Source organism: Carica papaya, chromosome 4 (genome assembly GCF_054855325.1).
Source record: "Carica papaya isolate Zhongbai chromosome 4, ASM5485532v1, whole genome shotgun sequence".
NCBI classification, from domain to species: Eukaryota; Viridiplantae; Streptophyta; class Magnoliopsida; order Brassicales; family Caricaceae; genus Carica; species Carica papaya.
In genome coordinates, this window is record NC_142312.1 from 30,323,087 (window position 1) to 30,335,597 (window position 12,511).

Genomic DNA, 12,511 nt, shown 5'->3' on the forward strand with positions numbered 1-12,511 from the left:
AAAAGAAACGGCTATTTTATTTTGGCTCTTTAATAAGCCTAAGTGGGCTTGTGATTGATTGAATCACTTGACCCATTGGGCTGTACAAAGTGGTTCAGGCCCACTAAGTATATGGGCCAAAATTGTGCTTTTATAGGCCCATTAAGATTAATAATAAATATATGTTATTTATATACTTATATATATATTTATATATTCATAAATTTGTAAATATTTATCTATTAAACCAATATTTAACATAAATTTTATATTAATAAAAATAAATTTTTAAAATAAGTTGAACATGATATACTTGACTTCTTATATGTATTCACACTGTCTCACATATATATATATATATATGTGCATATATACATACAGCACACGTGTGAAGTCAATCATTGGCAAGCATTAATTAACTAAATTGGATCTAACAAATAAGTAATAGAATATTCTGTTTATGGGTTTCGTATTAGTTAGTTAGATTTCGAATAGTTACAACCTATTAAAAATTTAATTAAATATATATATATTTTTTAAAAAAATAATAATAAAATATTCCATTTTAATATAAAATTTGTTGAAAGTATAAATTTGAATATGAACTTTTGGTCAAGGCAGCAGCTTATTTGGACAAGCTACCCGTTGAACTTATTTTCATTCCGGATTGTATTTATCTTCTTAGAAAATATTTGTATTTATGTAATTAAAATATAAAAATTAAGTTTAATTTTATGTATAAAGTTCTCAAAATTGATACAGATAATATGTTTAGTTTTTTAATCAACTGTGTGGGATTTATATGTAAGTTTTATCGTGCATAAAAGATTATCAAATTTAATTGAATCCGTTCAAGTGATCTGATACGATTAAAAAGTATTTTCAAATTTAATACATCAAATTAAAAATAACGAAAACTTAAAGAATATAAATAGACAGTTATAATTTCTAAATTAAATGTTATAGTTTTTTTATTATGTTATCTTATCATTATAAAAAAAAAAAAAAGTGTGCCAAAACTTTAAAAGATCTACGTGTTGATTTGAAAAATTTATTGCATAACCCACAAATTTCTTCAGTTATAAATTTAAGTACATACTTACATTTCTAGATTTATATCTCTTTAGTTTAAAGTTAATATGTTGTGGAAAGAAATTTTATTTTAATATGTAAAAAACTAATCTTTATATATATATATATATATATATATATATATATATAATGATAAAAGTGAGGTTAATTGATTGGGAATATTTGGGTCAAAGAATAATGAGGTTGACCGCACGTGCAAGAAAACAATCAAAATGGTCAATGTATATCTCTTCAATTTAATTATTTATACATTTATTATATAATTCATTACATATAGTCCATCCATATCTATAACTCGACACTATGATTGATTGAATTCCAACTTTGATTGGGAATCTAATGGAGTATAATCCCAAAAAAAAAAGTGCTAATGCCACTTTCAAGCTTCAAACCTAGTACTTATCGTCCCTCACTTTTACTTTTGCCAATCCTTTTTTGACATTTTCCCACCTAATTTATACATATATATATATATATTTATTGGAATTATAAATTAATTAATTAATTAAGATTAAATTAATTATTAAGAAGAAAAATAATGAATTTAAGGATTAATGCAAAAGGGATGAAACAAATAATAAGGAAACCAAAAGGAAACGTTTCCTTTTTGGCATGTCATGCCATCGACACTTCGCAAATTAAAATCAACACGCATTTGATTACTGATACTAATCTTGATTAATTAAAGGATAACCCACTTGCATGCACACACATATATGTACCCACATATATATATATATATATATATGTACACATCTTTATACTTAGCTTGTAGCTATAGGTTCAATTAATGTTCTTTTTAATGGGTTTGGTTAGGTTGATAGAAAATTTGGTATCACGGGCTTCAAAGATTTACAAGGAGACAAGGAGATATCTTGAGTTGCAAATTCTGGTGGGGGAGCTAGAAGGCATACACCTAAAATATGTCCTCACTCCTGACTTATATCCAATCTATACACCATTACTGTATTAGTGCTTCTATTCATATCTACAAAGTCTATATATTTATATACACGAATACGTATAATGTATTAGAAAGATGAGTAAGGGTATTGGAATGTTCTTTCGTTCAAAGGCAACCTAAATATCATCAAAATTTATAAATTTATAAATTACGTGACGAGATACATGTTACCTGAACACACATGGTTAAAGCAGGTGGCAGAGCCCTCTTGTGGGTTTGCATGTGATGTGTATATATATGTGTATTAGGGTTTAAAGGACAATGATATAATGTATAAGAGGTGTACGTTTGACTCAACTTTTTAGGGGTACGAAAGCCTTTATTTAAATTGTAAGAATAATTTGAGATTCCAAAAAATCATGAACAATTACAATAGTTGATAAGAATTCTCATGTATCCGAACAATTGTAATGGTTGATAAAGATTTTCATGTACTCGAACAGTTGCAATAGTTGATAAGAAATCTTATGCATTATTTCACGTTTATAAATAATAGTTATAAATTAAACCTAAAATATGTAATTTTATAGAATAAAATCTCAGTTTATTATTCTCTCTCTAAACTTTCTATCTCTCTCTTTTCTTTTCTCTTGTTTCTTTACCCCTTTATTGTCTCTTTGCCTATTTCTCGCTCTTTCTATCTCTACAATCTCCCTCTCTCTAAAACATTCTCTATTTCTTCCTCTCTCAAAAAACTCATCTCCGTCTCTAACTAACTCTCCTCTACTCTTTCCTTGACTCCCTCTCTTTTGTCTCTTCCAAAACCTTTTTTTTTTTCTAAGTTTCTTTTCTACTCTCTCTATTTCTTTAAATTCTAAATTTACCCTCAATCTTTTAAAATTCTCGAGATTATCCCAAAATTATTTTAACTTTAATTTTTTTTATAAAATTTAGATTCGTTAAATCACATTTTAATGATGGGTCATAATAAAATAATATAAAGAATTTAAAAGCTAAAACCCTACTGGAGTTTTCTCTTAAATAAATGATTGTCTCTTGTCATTTCTTTCTTTATTCTTCATTTCACCTTCATTAACCTTTGGAGATTAGCTATCTTTAACTGTTTTACAACATTTCTTATATGGTATTAAAGCATAATGGAGAGTGAGAACTCAAATCAAACGACGATGTCAACTCCTCACCTAAATTTATCCTTGTTGAGCAGAATAACTCTAGATCCTTTTCACTTAAGTAGCCCGCAATACATCAATGCCACTGAATGCTTAGGTGCATTAGTTGTTACTAAATTGCTTGATGCGAGCAACTAAGACACTTAGGCAAAATCATTGAAGCGCGTATTGTGAATCAAGAACAAGCTAGAGTTTATTGATAAAAGCTTAAAGGAATTAACAGATCCAACAGAACCACTTATGGAATAGTAGTTACGATGTAATGACATTGTCATCACTTAGATATAGAACTCACTATTTGTTGGTATCAAATGCAATACGTTCTATATAAATACATCACGCCACTTGGATAAAACTCATGTATGTAACTCTCTCAAGGCTAAACTTATCATATTCAGTGCAAATTTTTAACCACTTTATAAAGAATCCTATAGACCAACACCTCAATACAGCCTATAAAACTTGAGATATATCAAAAATGCTTTTTGGTATGGCATGCTCTATCCACACTCATCTAAATTGAAGCTCAGCACCTACAGTAATAATGATTAAGGAGGATGATAAGATGCCATAAGGTTGGTTATAAGATACCACATTTTCCTTAACTCTTTTCTAACGTCATAAAAATCTAAGAAACAACATGCAATCTCCTTATCTTCTGCAGAAGTCGAATACAGAGTTATTACCAGTGTTTATTGTAAACTAACTTGAAGAAAGTACATCTCGAATGTTTTGGGAATTAAATACACAGAGGCAGCTACCTTACATTATGACAATAAGGTTGTGATGCGCATAACAACCAACTTGGTATTTCCAGAGAGAATAAATATATAGAGTTAGATTGCCAGTTAATATGGAAAAATGCATATTATATTATTTTGTTGGGGGTGACAAAATGCATACTACCCAAACGTGCGAGTTAAAATGGGTGGCAGAGCCTATATATATATATATTTGTGTGTGTGTGTATATATATGTGTGTAGCAAGAGGGTAATGTTACCATGTATAAGAGATGTACGTTTGCCTCAACTTTTTGGATGTACAAAAGCCTCTATTTCAATTATAAGAATAATTTACGGAATTTGAAAAACCAACCCTATTAGGGTATTCTCTCAAATCGGCGACTCTCTCTCTCGTTCTTTCTCTTTTTGTTTTTCATTTCTCCTTTACTAATCTCTAGAGATGAGCTTTTCTTGTTCTTTCCCTCTTTGTTCTTCATTCCTCATCCATTAACCTTTAGAGATCAACTTCCTTAAATAGTTTTAAAGCATATTCTTGCAGTGTATTATTTTAATTTTATGTAGAATTTAATTTAAGATTATTTTTTATTATTTTATAACAAATTTTGATAATTCTATAATTAAAAATTAAGTATGAATTAATAAATAAATTTAACTAAATTATAAATTTATTACAACTAGCATAAGATGCTATATATACCCACCAAGTCATTGAGATAAATTGCTTATATTTTTTTCACAAATAGTTAAATGTACACAATGTTATGACCCAAAACTTAAAAGGAAATAAATTATAAATTTGAAATGCGAAAACGAAATAATAACGTTAGGATTTACATTCCTTACACAATAATTCAGAATACCCAATAGGGATACGGGAATAACCTTATAAAAGAATAACAAAAAATTAAAGAAATAAATGAAAAAGTAAACAATTGAACATCCTATTCGCAACCATCTTGTGGATAAGGATTTGGATCTTAGTCATCTTGCTCTAAAATGGTTAATGAAAGAATGAGCTACACTAACCCATTAAAAATGTCACACTACTCACTGATACATAAATGAAGGTTGGTAAAAATCATAAAAATAACTAATAGAGCTCTTAATTTAAGTAAATTCGTTTATCATAAATAAAATCATTTATAGTACACTTATCGTAGTAAAATTTTTAAAACTGGTATATAGAGACAATAACACAACCAATATCATAATCTCATATTCAAACATTCAGAACAACAACTTTCTCTTTTATCTGCTTTATAGTATCCATGGGGGTTCATATAGGGATGTCCTCATTAAGTGTGAACCTTTATTCAACATTTTTTACTAACTCAGTAAGAATGTCACATTACTCACCGATACAGAAATAAAGGTTGGTAAAAATCATGAAAACAACTAATGGAGCTCTTAATTTAAGTAAATTCGTTTATTATAAATAAAATCATTTATGATACATTTACCGTAGTGAAAATTTCAAAACTGACATATAGAGGCAATATTACAACCAATATCATAATCTCATATTCAAACATTCGGAACAATAACTTTATCTTTTATCTGCCTACTAGTATCTGTGGGAGTTTATAGGAATGTCCCACTACGCGTGAACCTTTATTTAACATTTTTTACTGACCGACTTTCCCCATATCCCGTCCAGTATGAACACCAAAATACCATCTCTCAATACCCAATCTGGTATGAGGGTGAAACAGGCCGTCCCCATACTGCGTATGGTATAAGCACCAAAATACCAATCTTCGATACCCCATCCGGTATGAGGTAACATTCACGGTAGGGTTCCCTATGCACCCGATCTATCCACCATCTCCTAGGACATCTAGTAAGGCTACCATTTATCCATTCACTTAATTAAGCAATTTTTCATTTATATTTAATTTTTAAATTCACAGTTTAACTGTAATCACGCAAAACAAGCAATACATGCATCAACAAAACACAGCCGAATCATCTTACCAATTCCAGTGTATTATCACGCATTCGAAACTGTAGAATCAAACAGCCAGTTAAAACATGAAAAATAGTAATAAATAACCGGTTTTGGTTTCATTAATAACCTGTAATTAATTATGAATATTTTATAAATTACGCAAAATATCGCATTATTTATAATTAAACTTCAAGTCTATTATAAGGAATAAGGTGGTGGATTCTTATTCGAATTAATATCTAAAATGCTAAACTTTCAGCTGCGCCTACTGGCGGTCCCTAGGTTCCCTGAATTTTTATTCGGAGATTAAAACACGTTCTAAATACCTAGAAATACCCGAAAAAAATCCAAAATCGGTGTTAGAAAACTTTTCTTGCCAATTTTAGGATTTCGACATGGCGGCGTCGCCGTGCTTCGGCAACATTTTGGCTCGAGCTGGTCGTTTTCGGCTAATTTTGGCCGATTTTAGCTGATTTTGTACTCATCTCTGTGAGAAAATACGTTAAGGGACCTTACTTGGCTGAAAAAAGTCAAAAAACAGAAGCTTACCGGCGGCAGAGTTTTTCGGTGCTGCAGCTCTGCCAGCTCATCTTTGCAGTTGGGCGTTTTTCTTTGGTCAACCTGTGGGAAATAAAATGATGAATATAATGGTGAAAAAATTATACAAAATGAAAATCAGGAAGGAACTCATTGGAGGTGGTTTTTTATTTTTCTTACGGCGGCGGCGCCGGACTTTATCTGTGATTTTCGGCTAATCCGTCGATTTTTTTGCTCCGATTTGGCCATGAGGGTGTTCAAAATCAAAATTTGAGCGATTAGGAGAATTTTTATCTTTTTTGGCGGTCAGAGATGGCTCCAGTGCGTCAGTGGTTGACTCCCTTCCTAGTGATGGGTTCTTCTTCTCTGGCAGGGGGGTGGGGGGTGGTAACTAGGGTTAAGGTTTGGTGTGAAGTGAGGTATTTATATCCATCTCCTTTTAATCCATACCGTTCATAGCATTTGATTTGGACCATCCGATCGCGTTTAAATAGAAAATGAATATGGATCATTTATCGTAATTTGATCTGGACCGTACAATCGCGTTTAAAGATGGAACGAATATAGAGAGTTCATTGTGTTTAATCGCGATCGTCCGATCACGCATGAGGAGAGAATGAATCCGGACTGTTCACACGCGCGGGAACAAATCCGGATCGTCCGGTTATGGGTACATGGATTGCCAGCGTGGCCTCCTGCATGGCACCGCGTCAGCGTACCTCACCACGCAGCACGCTCCGGTTTGTCGAGATTGCTGATTGGGCGATTCTACGTGGTACATTTTTTTTTAAATTGCATTTTGACCCATAATTTTCGATTTTTCTTTTAAAAATATTTACAGAACTCAAAATTTCACTCATTTTCTTTAAAATTATTTTTAATTTCATCTTCCGCCATTTTTTCTTAATTTTTTATATTAAATAAAAATTCATAAATTTTAAAATTATATTTTGTACATTAATTTTAAATATTTGTAAAATTAATTCCGGATATTACACACAACACTTTGTTTTATCCTATATAATTTAACTAATTATATAATTAGTTATATATGAGCATTTCCTTGTGTGTCTTTGGGTGATGAAAATAGAATAAGACTTGAGTAATTTCCACACCTAATTAATGATGAAATTAATTATTTACAATGTGAGTTTCAAGATATAAGTACACACGCACGCCCACACTCATATATATATATATATATGTTATACACGTTATATAACGCTATAGTTAACTTTATATAATAATGACATAATTAAGGTTGTAATCAATCTACTATCAAATTAAATTTATAGACTCCCTTCAATGCATGTGTATGATTAATTTGTTCACGTAATTCTTATAAACATATTAAAATTATTGTTATGCTACTTGATTGAGTCCATACTTAGTGATGATATTTCACTTTCAAATTTGTTTAATTCGACCTGTTTGAATCCGATTTAATACAATTTTTTTTTTTAATATTGAAATATAAGTTCGTAGCAAATCGGATTCGAATTCACATAAAAAAAAAATGAGTTATTCAAAATTGGTTCCGATTTGATTTTTTATTTTAAAAATTCATCTAATCTTGACTAACTATATATATATATATATATTAAATTTTTTATTGTTATAAATATATTTTTATTTATATTAGTAAATATAATAAGCTATATATATTAAAAGTAATATTTATATTGATAAACCTAATGTGATCTAAGAAATTAAAAAAGAAAATTGAAGCTCACTCTGATTTGAGACATAGTTTGAGTTCGAATTTGACAAAATCATCTTTCTCGAATTCGAGCTGTTTAAGTTCGGATTTGACAAAATCTTTCTCGAATCCGTCTTGTTTCCATCTCTATTCACAATAAAAGTAATAGTTAATCACGTGAAATTTTTTACGTTTAGATGAAAATATAATTTTCGAATATAAAAGTAATTGCAATTAAGAAGGTGGCCTAAGTCTTCTTTGACCATACAAAACAGGATATAATTTTGGTCATATACATACACTGTGGTCCATTAACATAAAATTTTCAAGCCTTTTGTGTAAATTAAATTGATGAATACGACAGACCATCTATTACAAATTGTATATTGACCATGAAAATTACAATAATAATAATTTATTATTTGAAAAATAACTATCACATAAATAAATTATATTTGTTCTCATATTACTACCAAATATTTCATTTCTCTCGTTATTTAAAAATATAGAATTAAATTATTTTCAAGACGATTTTAAATAAATAATTCTCTAAATTGGTCCTGTAAATTCAATTCAATTATAGAAGGAAATATATATTTTTTGCCAACTAAATTAACCATTGTAAGTATATAATAATTGTAGATTAAATATGATTATTATCGTATATTTTTTTGAATTAAGGAAATATATATGAGTAAACTTGTAGATTAATTTGATGGTTAAATTATTTGTTGAATTAGGGAAGTACATAATAATTTTTTTTCATAAATTTTTAGTATGATTGTTTTGATCAAAGTACAAATTAACTTAATTTTTTATGTATAAAAGCTTAGTAACTTGAATATTATATATATATATATATTATTATATAGACATCTAAACTTTAAAGGATAGCGATTTTATTTGTCATGATACGAAATTGTCCAAACGATAATGCAATTTGATATATTTAATTATTGTCATAAATATAAATAATTTGATATATTTAATTATTATCATATATTCCAAAAGCCTAAAGGTGGCTAAAACCATTGGACCCAAAAAATTCATTTTCATTTGTCCTTTTGTGTAATATGTATTTTTTTTTTTCAATTTACCTATAAAGAATCCATATTTTCCCATCAACTTTAAGACATTAGAACTAAAATATTTTTCCAATAGTTTTAATTTTTGTGGTGCTATTAACTCGAGCCACGGTGCCTCAAAGAAGATCTACGTGTACATAATATATGTACGTGTGTGTGTGTATATATCGGTAGAGTTGAAAGAATTATGTAAATATATGTATAGTATACTGTAATATTGATTTATATTGATGATATAATGATAACAGATAATAATGTGAGGATTAAGATCAAATATCTTGAAAACTTCATATTCTTCCTTTGAATTGGAGTAACATAGTTTAAGGATAGGATACAAGATTTGCAACATATTTATTTTTGAAAAATCATATTATTAGTAGCAAAGTCAATGAAAATTTATGTTTTCTTTATCCCGAAAAAATCTTAGCAAGTGATATCAGAACCTTTATTGATCATAAGTATGTGATAAAAAAAAATATATAGAGAGAAAATTAAGGGAGTTTCATACATCAAATAAGAGCTCAAACACTTTTTTTGGCTTCACCTCCCATTTTTACGGAAGAAAATTATCAATTACGCCATGTAAAAATACAAACATATTTACAATATTTTGATTTGTATAATGTGGTTGAAAATGATGGGATTTGGAGAGAAGTACTTCAAGGAATTTCGATGAGAAGTACATCAAATAATCGAAAATTGATTTTAAGTGTATCAATAATAAGAAGTTGGTGAAAAGTACATCAATAATTGAAAATAAGTGCTATAGAATATGAAGATCAAATAAGAAATATTGAAAAGAAGTGCTCCAACAAAATAAATTTAGTGATTATAATTTTTACATTAAGTGAGAGTGTCGAGAATAAATATAGAGATTATAATTTATTTTATTATTAGTTTAAATTCAAATAGAATTTATCTTTAGTTAAATTTATAACATGTTTATTTTTTTTAAAAAAATCTTGTTATTAATAGGAGTTTATCTTTTAGTAGATTTAATTTATATTTATTTCTTAAATAGTGGTATATCATTTTTAAGAAATTTGAATTCGATGTAAACTATTTAAAGACACTTTAAATTGTTAATTTGAACGTGAGTGAAGTCAATAGAAATTTATATTTTCTTCGTCATAAAAAAATTCCGACAACATCAAAGGTGCATCCCGAAATAAGATTGTTTTATCCAGATTCAAAATTATAGCTTACATGAAAAGCTTTTCGAGGTACTAAGATATGTGTTAGGATATTGTGTCTTTCTCGGATCATCTTCAATGTTTTGAAAATCGAAAAAATAGTATATGATGAATATACATATATATATATGTAAAAGTAAGGTTAAAAATATAATGCAAATGTTTGTGTCATATACAAATATAGCCGATTTTGTACCCTATATAAATACCCTTTTTCTTTTTTTTTTTGAGAATAAAGGTAAAAAGAAATAAGAAAAAGGAGAAGCCTCTTTAAGATTTTCTCAAAATTGCTGCCTCTTTTATTATTCCACTTCGTCTTCTTCATTCTTTTTTTTTTTTTTTACATAAATTATTTTAATATATCATTTAATTAAGGATACCATAAAATTAAATAAAATAATAGAAAATCTTAAGTTAAACTCCAAAAAATATAATAATCAAGAAATTAAAATAATATATAGTTATTATAAAATTATAAACAACTAATTAAACCCAATAACAATCTTAGCATTACTTATAGCGTGTGTAAATATTTTTATAATAAAATTAATTACTCAATATTTAACAAAGAAAAAGAAAAATTAAATAAAAACAAAAAAAAAAACAAAATCTGTGTAATTAATTACAAGCTAATTAAATTAATCTGGATTTATCTTCTACAGGATTTTCTTCTTTTACCTTTTTACCCCTCTGTATACATTGCATCTATTCAAGTCCCTACCCAGGAAAAAAGTCCTCCATGGCCTTTTTTGGAATTTCACGACCAAACCCAAAAGTTAGCCCAAAGAATTCCAGATATTTACACAAATACCCCGCTGCTTACTCCCCTCTTTTTCCTTACTGCCTGAACTCGAACATCGCCGGCTGAGTCGGGTACCGGAACCCGAATGGGTCTACCGAGTTCGTGAAATTCTGAGATAAAGCGTTCGAGTTCGGCTGCAGGAAACCCGAGTTATCGATTCTTTGAGATCTGAATCCACTTTGTACCTCCTCATCCACTGCGTTGCAGAGTTTGTTCACATGGGAAATAGGCGGCAACGAGGGAACAAACACGTCGGTGTCGGTGTAACTCGGGATACACTGACTCTGAGTGTGGTCACTCGGGACCACAGACGACACTGAGTTGAGCCCTGCGAGACTCGCCCAATCGAAATTTCCCGTACCCAGGTTGGGAATCACCCCTGTTTTGATGTCATCTTGTTGGAGAGTTCTCAGAGAGTTGATGCGTGGGATGGAGAAGAAACGGTCGTCGATCGCCGGCAATGATTCGAGCACGTCGTCTAGATGGGAAGAAGACGAAGACGACGAGCCATTGTTACTGTACTCCTTGCTCGAAATATTCGACAGCATAGGCTTTTGAGAACTCGCGTTCTTCTTGTATATGCGACACAGAACCCAATCATCTAACTGCAAAAGACACCGCGTCAACTCACCACTCGCGCTCAACATCAAAAAACGTGATAAATAATTCATGAGTTTCCGTAAATTCGTACCTTGGAGCTTCCATTTTTACGAGACGACTCAATGAGTCGATACTCGTGCATAATCCAATTCGTTTTGGTTCCTTTCGGAGCTTTGCCGACATAAAAGACTAGAGCTTTCTTGATACCAACTCTCCGTCCCTCCGTCGTGATGATCTTGTCAGTACCCGTCGCCTTCCAGTACCCGGACCCGGCAACTCTATTGGGTCGGGACCCGTTTGGGTATTTCCGATCTCTGGGACTGAAAAAATACCACTCCTTCTCGCCGAATATGGCTTTACCTGTCAAAATATCAAACGAATTCTATTTACCAAACCAAACCCAGAGAAGATAAAATCGGAAGAAATTCAAAATTGGCAATGGTTGAGGGTTCCTTACTGGGTAAAACCCACGGGTCAAACTTGTACAGATCTATCTCCGCAATAATCTGAAGAGAAAACTGCTGACCGGCGACTTTCCGACAGAGATACTGAACCAGAAGTTCTTCATCAGTGGGGTAAAACCGGAAACCTGGAGGTAAGCTCAATTGAGCTAAAGGGTCCATCTGCTGCACACCCATTTTCGGAGATCCGAATCCGATTAAAGGTTCGTAGTTGGCCAATTGTTTTTACAGCGGAAATTGAGTTGTATATTTCTTTTCTTTTCTTTTTTTCTTTGAA

The 12,511-nt window shown here is 30.2% G+C and overlaps 1 protein-coding gene across 1 annotated transcript; it reads right to left on the reverse strand.

Moving 5' to 3' along the window:
• Positions 1-10,971: 10,971 nt before the first annotated feature.
• NAC3 (NAC domain containing protein 3) lies at positions 10,972-12,511 on the reverse strand. Its single transcript, XM_022038988.2, has 3 exons — positions 12,231-12,511; positions 11,865-12,133; positions 10,972-11,778 (listed from the first exon to the last, which is right to left on the reverse strand). The coding sequence occupies exons 1-3, from the start codon at positions 12,409-12,411 to the stop codon at positions 11,209-11,211; spliced, it is 1,020 nt and encodes a 339-aa protein (XP_021894680.1). The 5' UTR covers positions 12,412-12,511; the 3' UTR covers positions 10,972-11,208.

Coding starts and splice junctions, on each gene's coding strand:
- NAC3 (XM_022038988.2), bottom strand. CDS start 12,411: ATGGGTGTGCAGCAGATGGACCCTTTAGCTCAATTGAGCTTACCTCCA. Junction 12,134..12,230: donor TGACCCGTGGGTTTTACCCA/GTAAGGAACCCT, acceptor ATATTTTGACAG/GTAAAGCCATATTCGGCGAG. Junction 11,779..11,864: donor GTAAAAATGGAAGCTCCAAG/GTACGAATTTAC, acceptor TGTCTTTTGCAG/TTAGATGATTGGGTTCTGTG.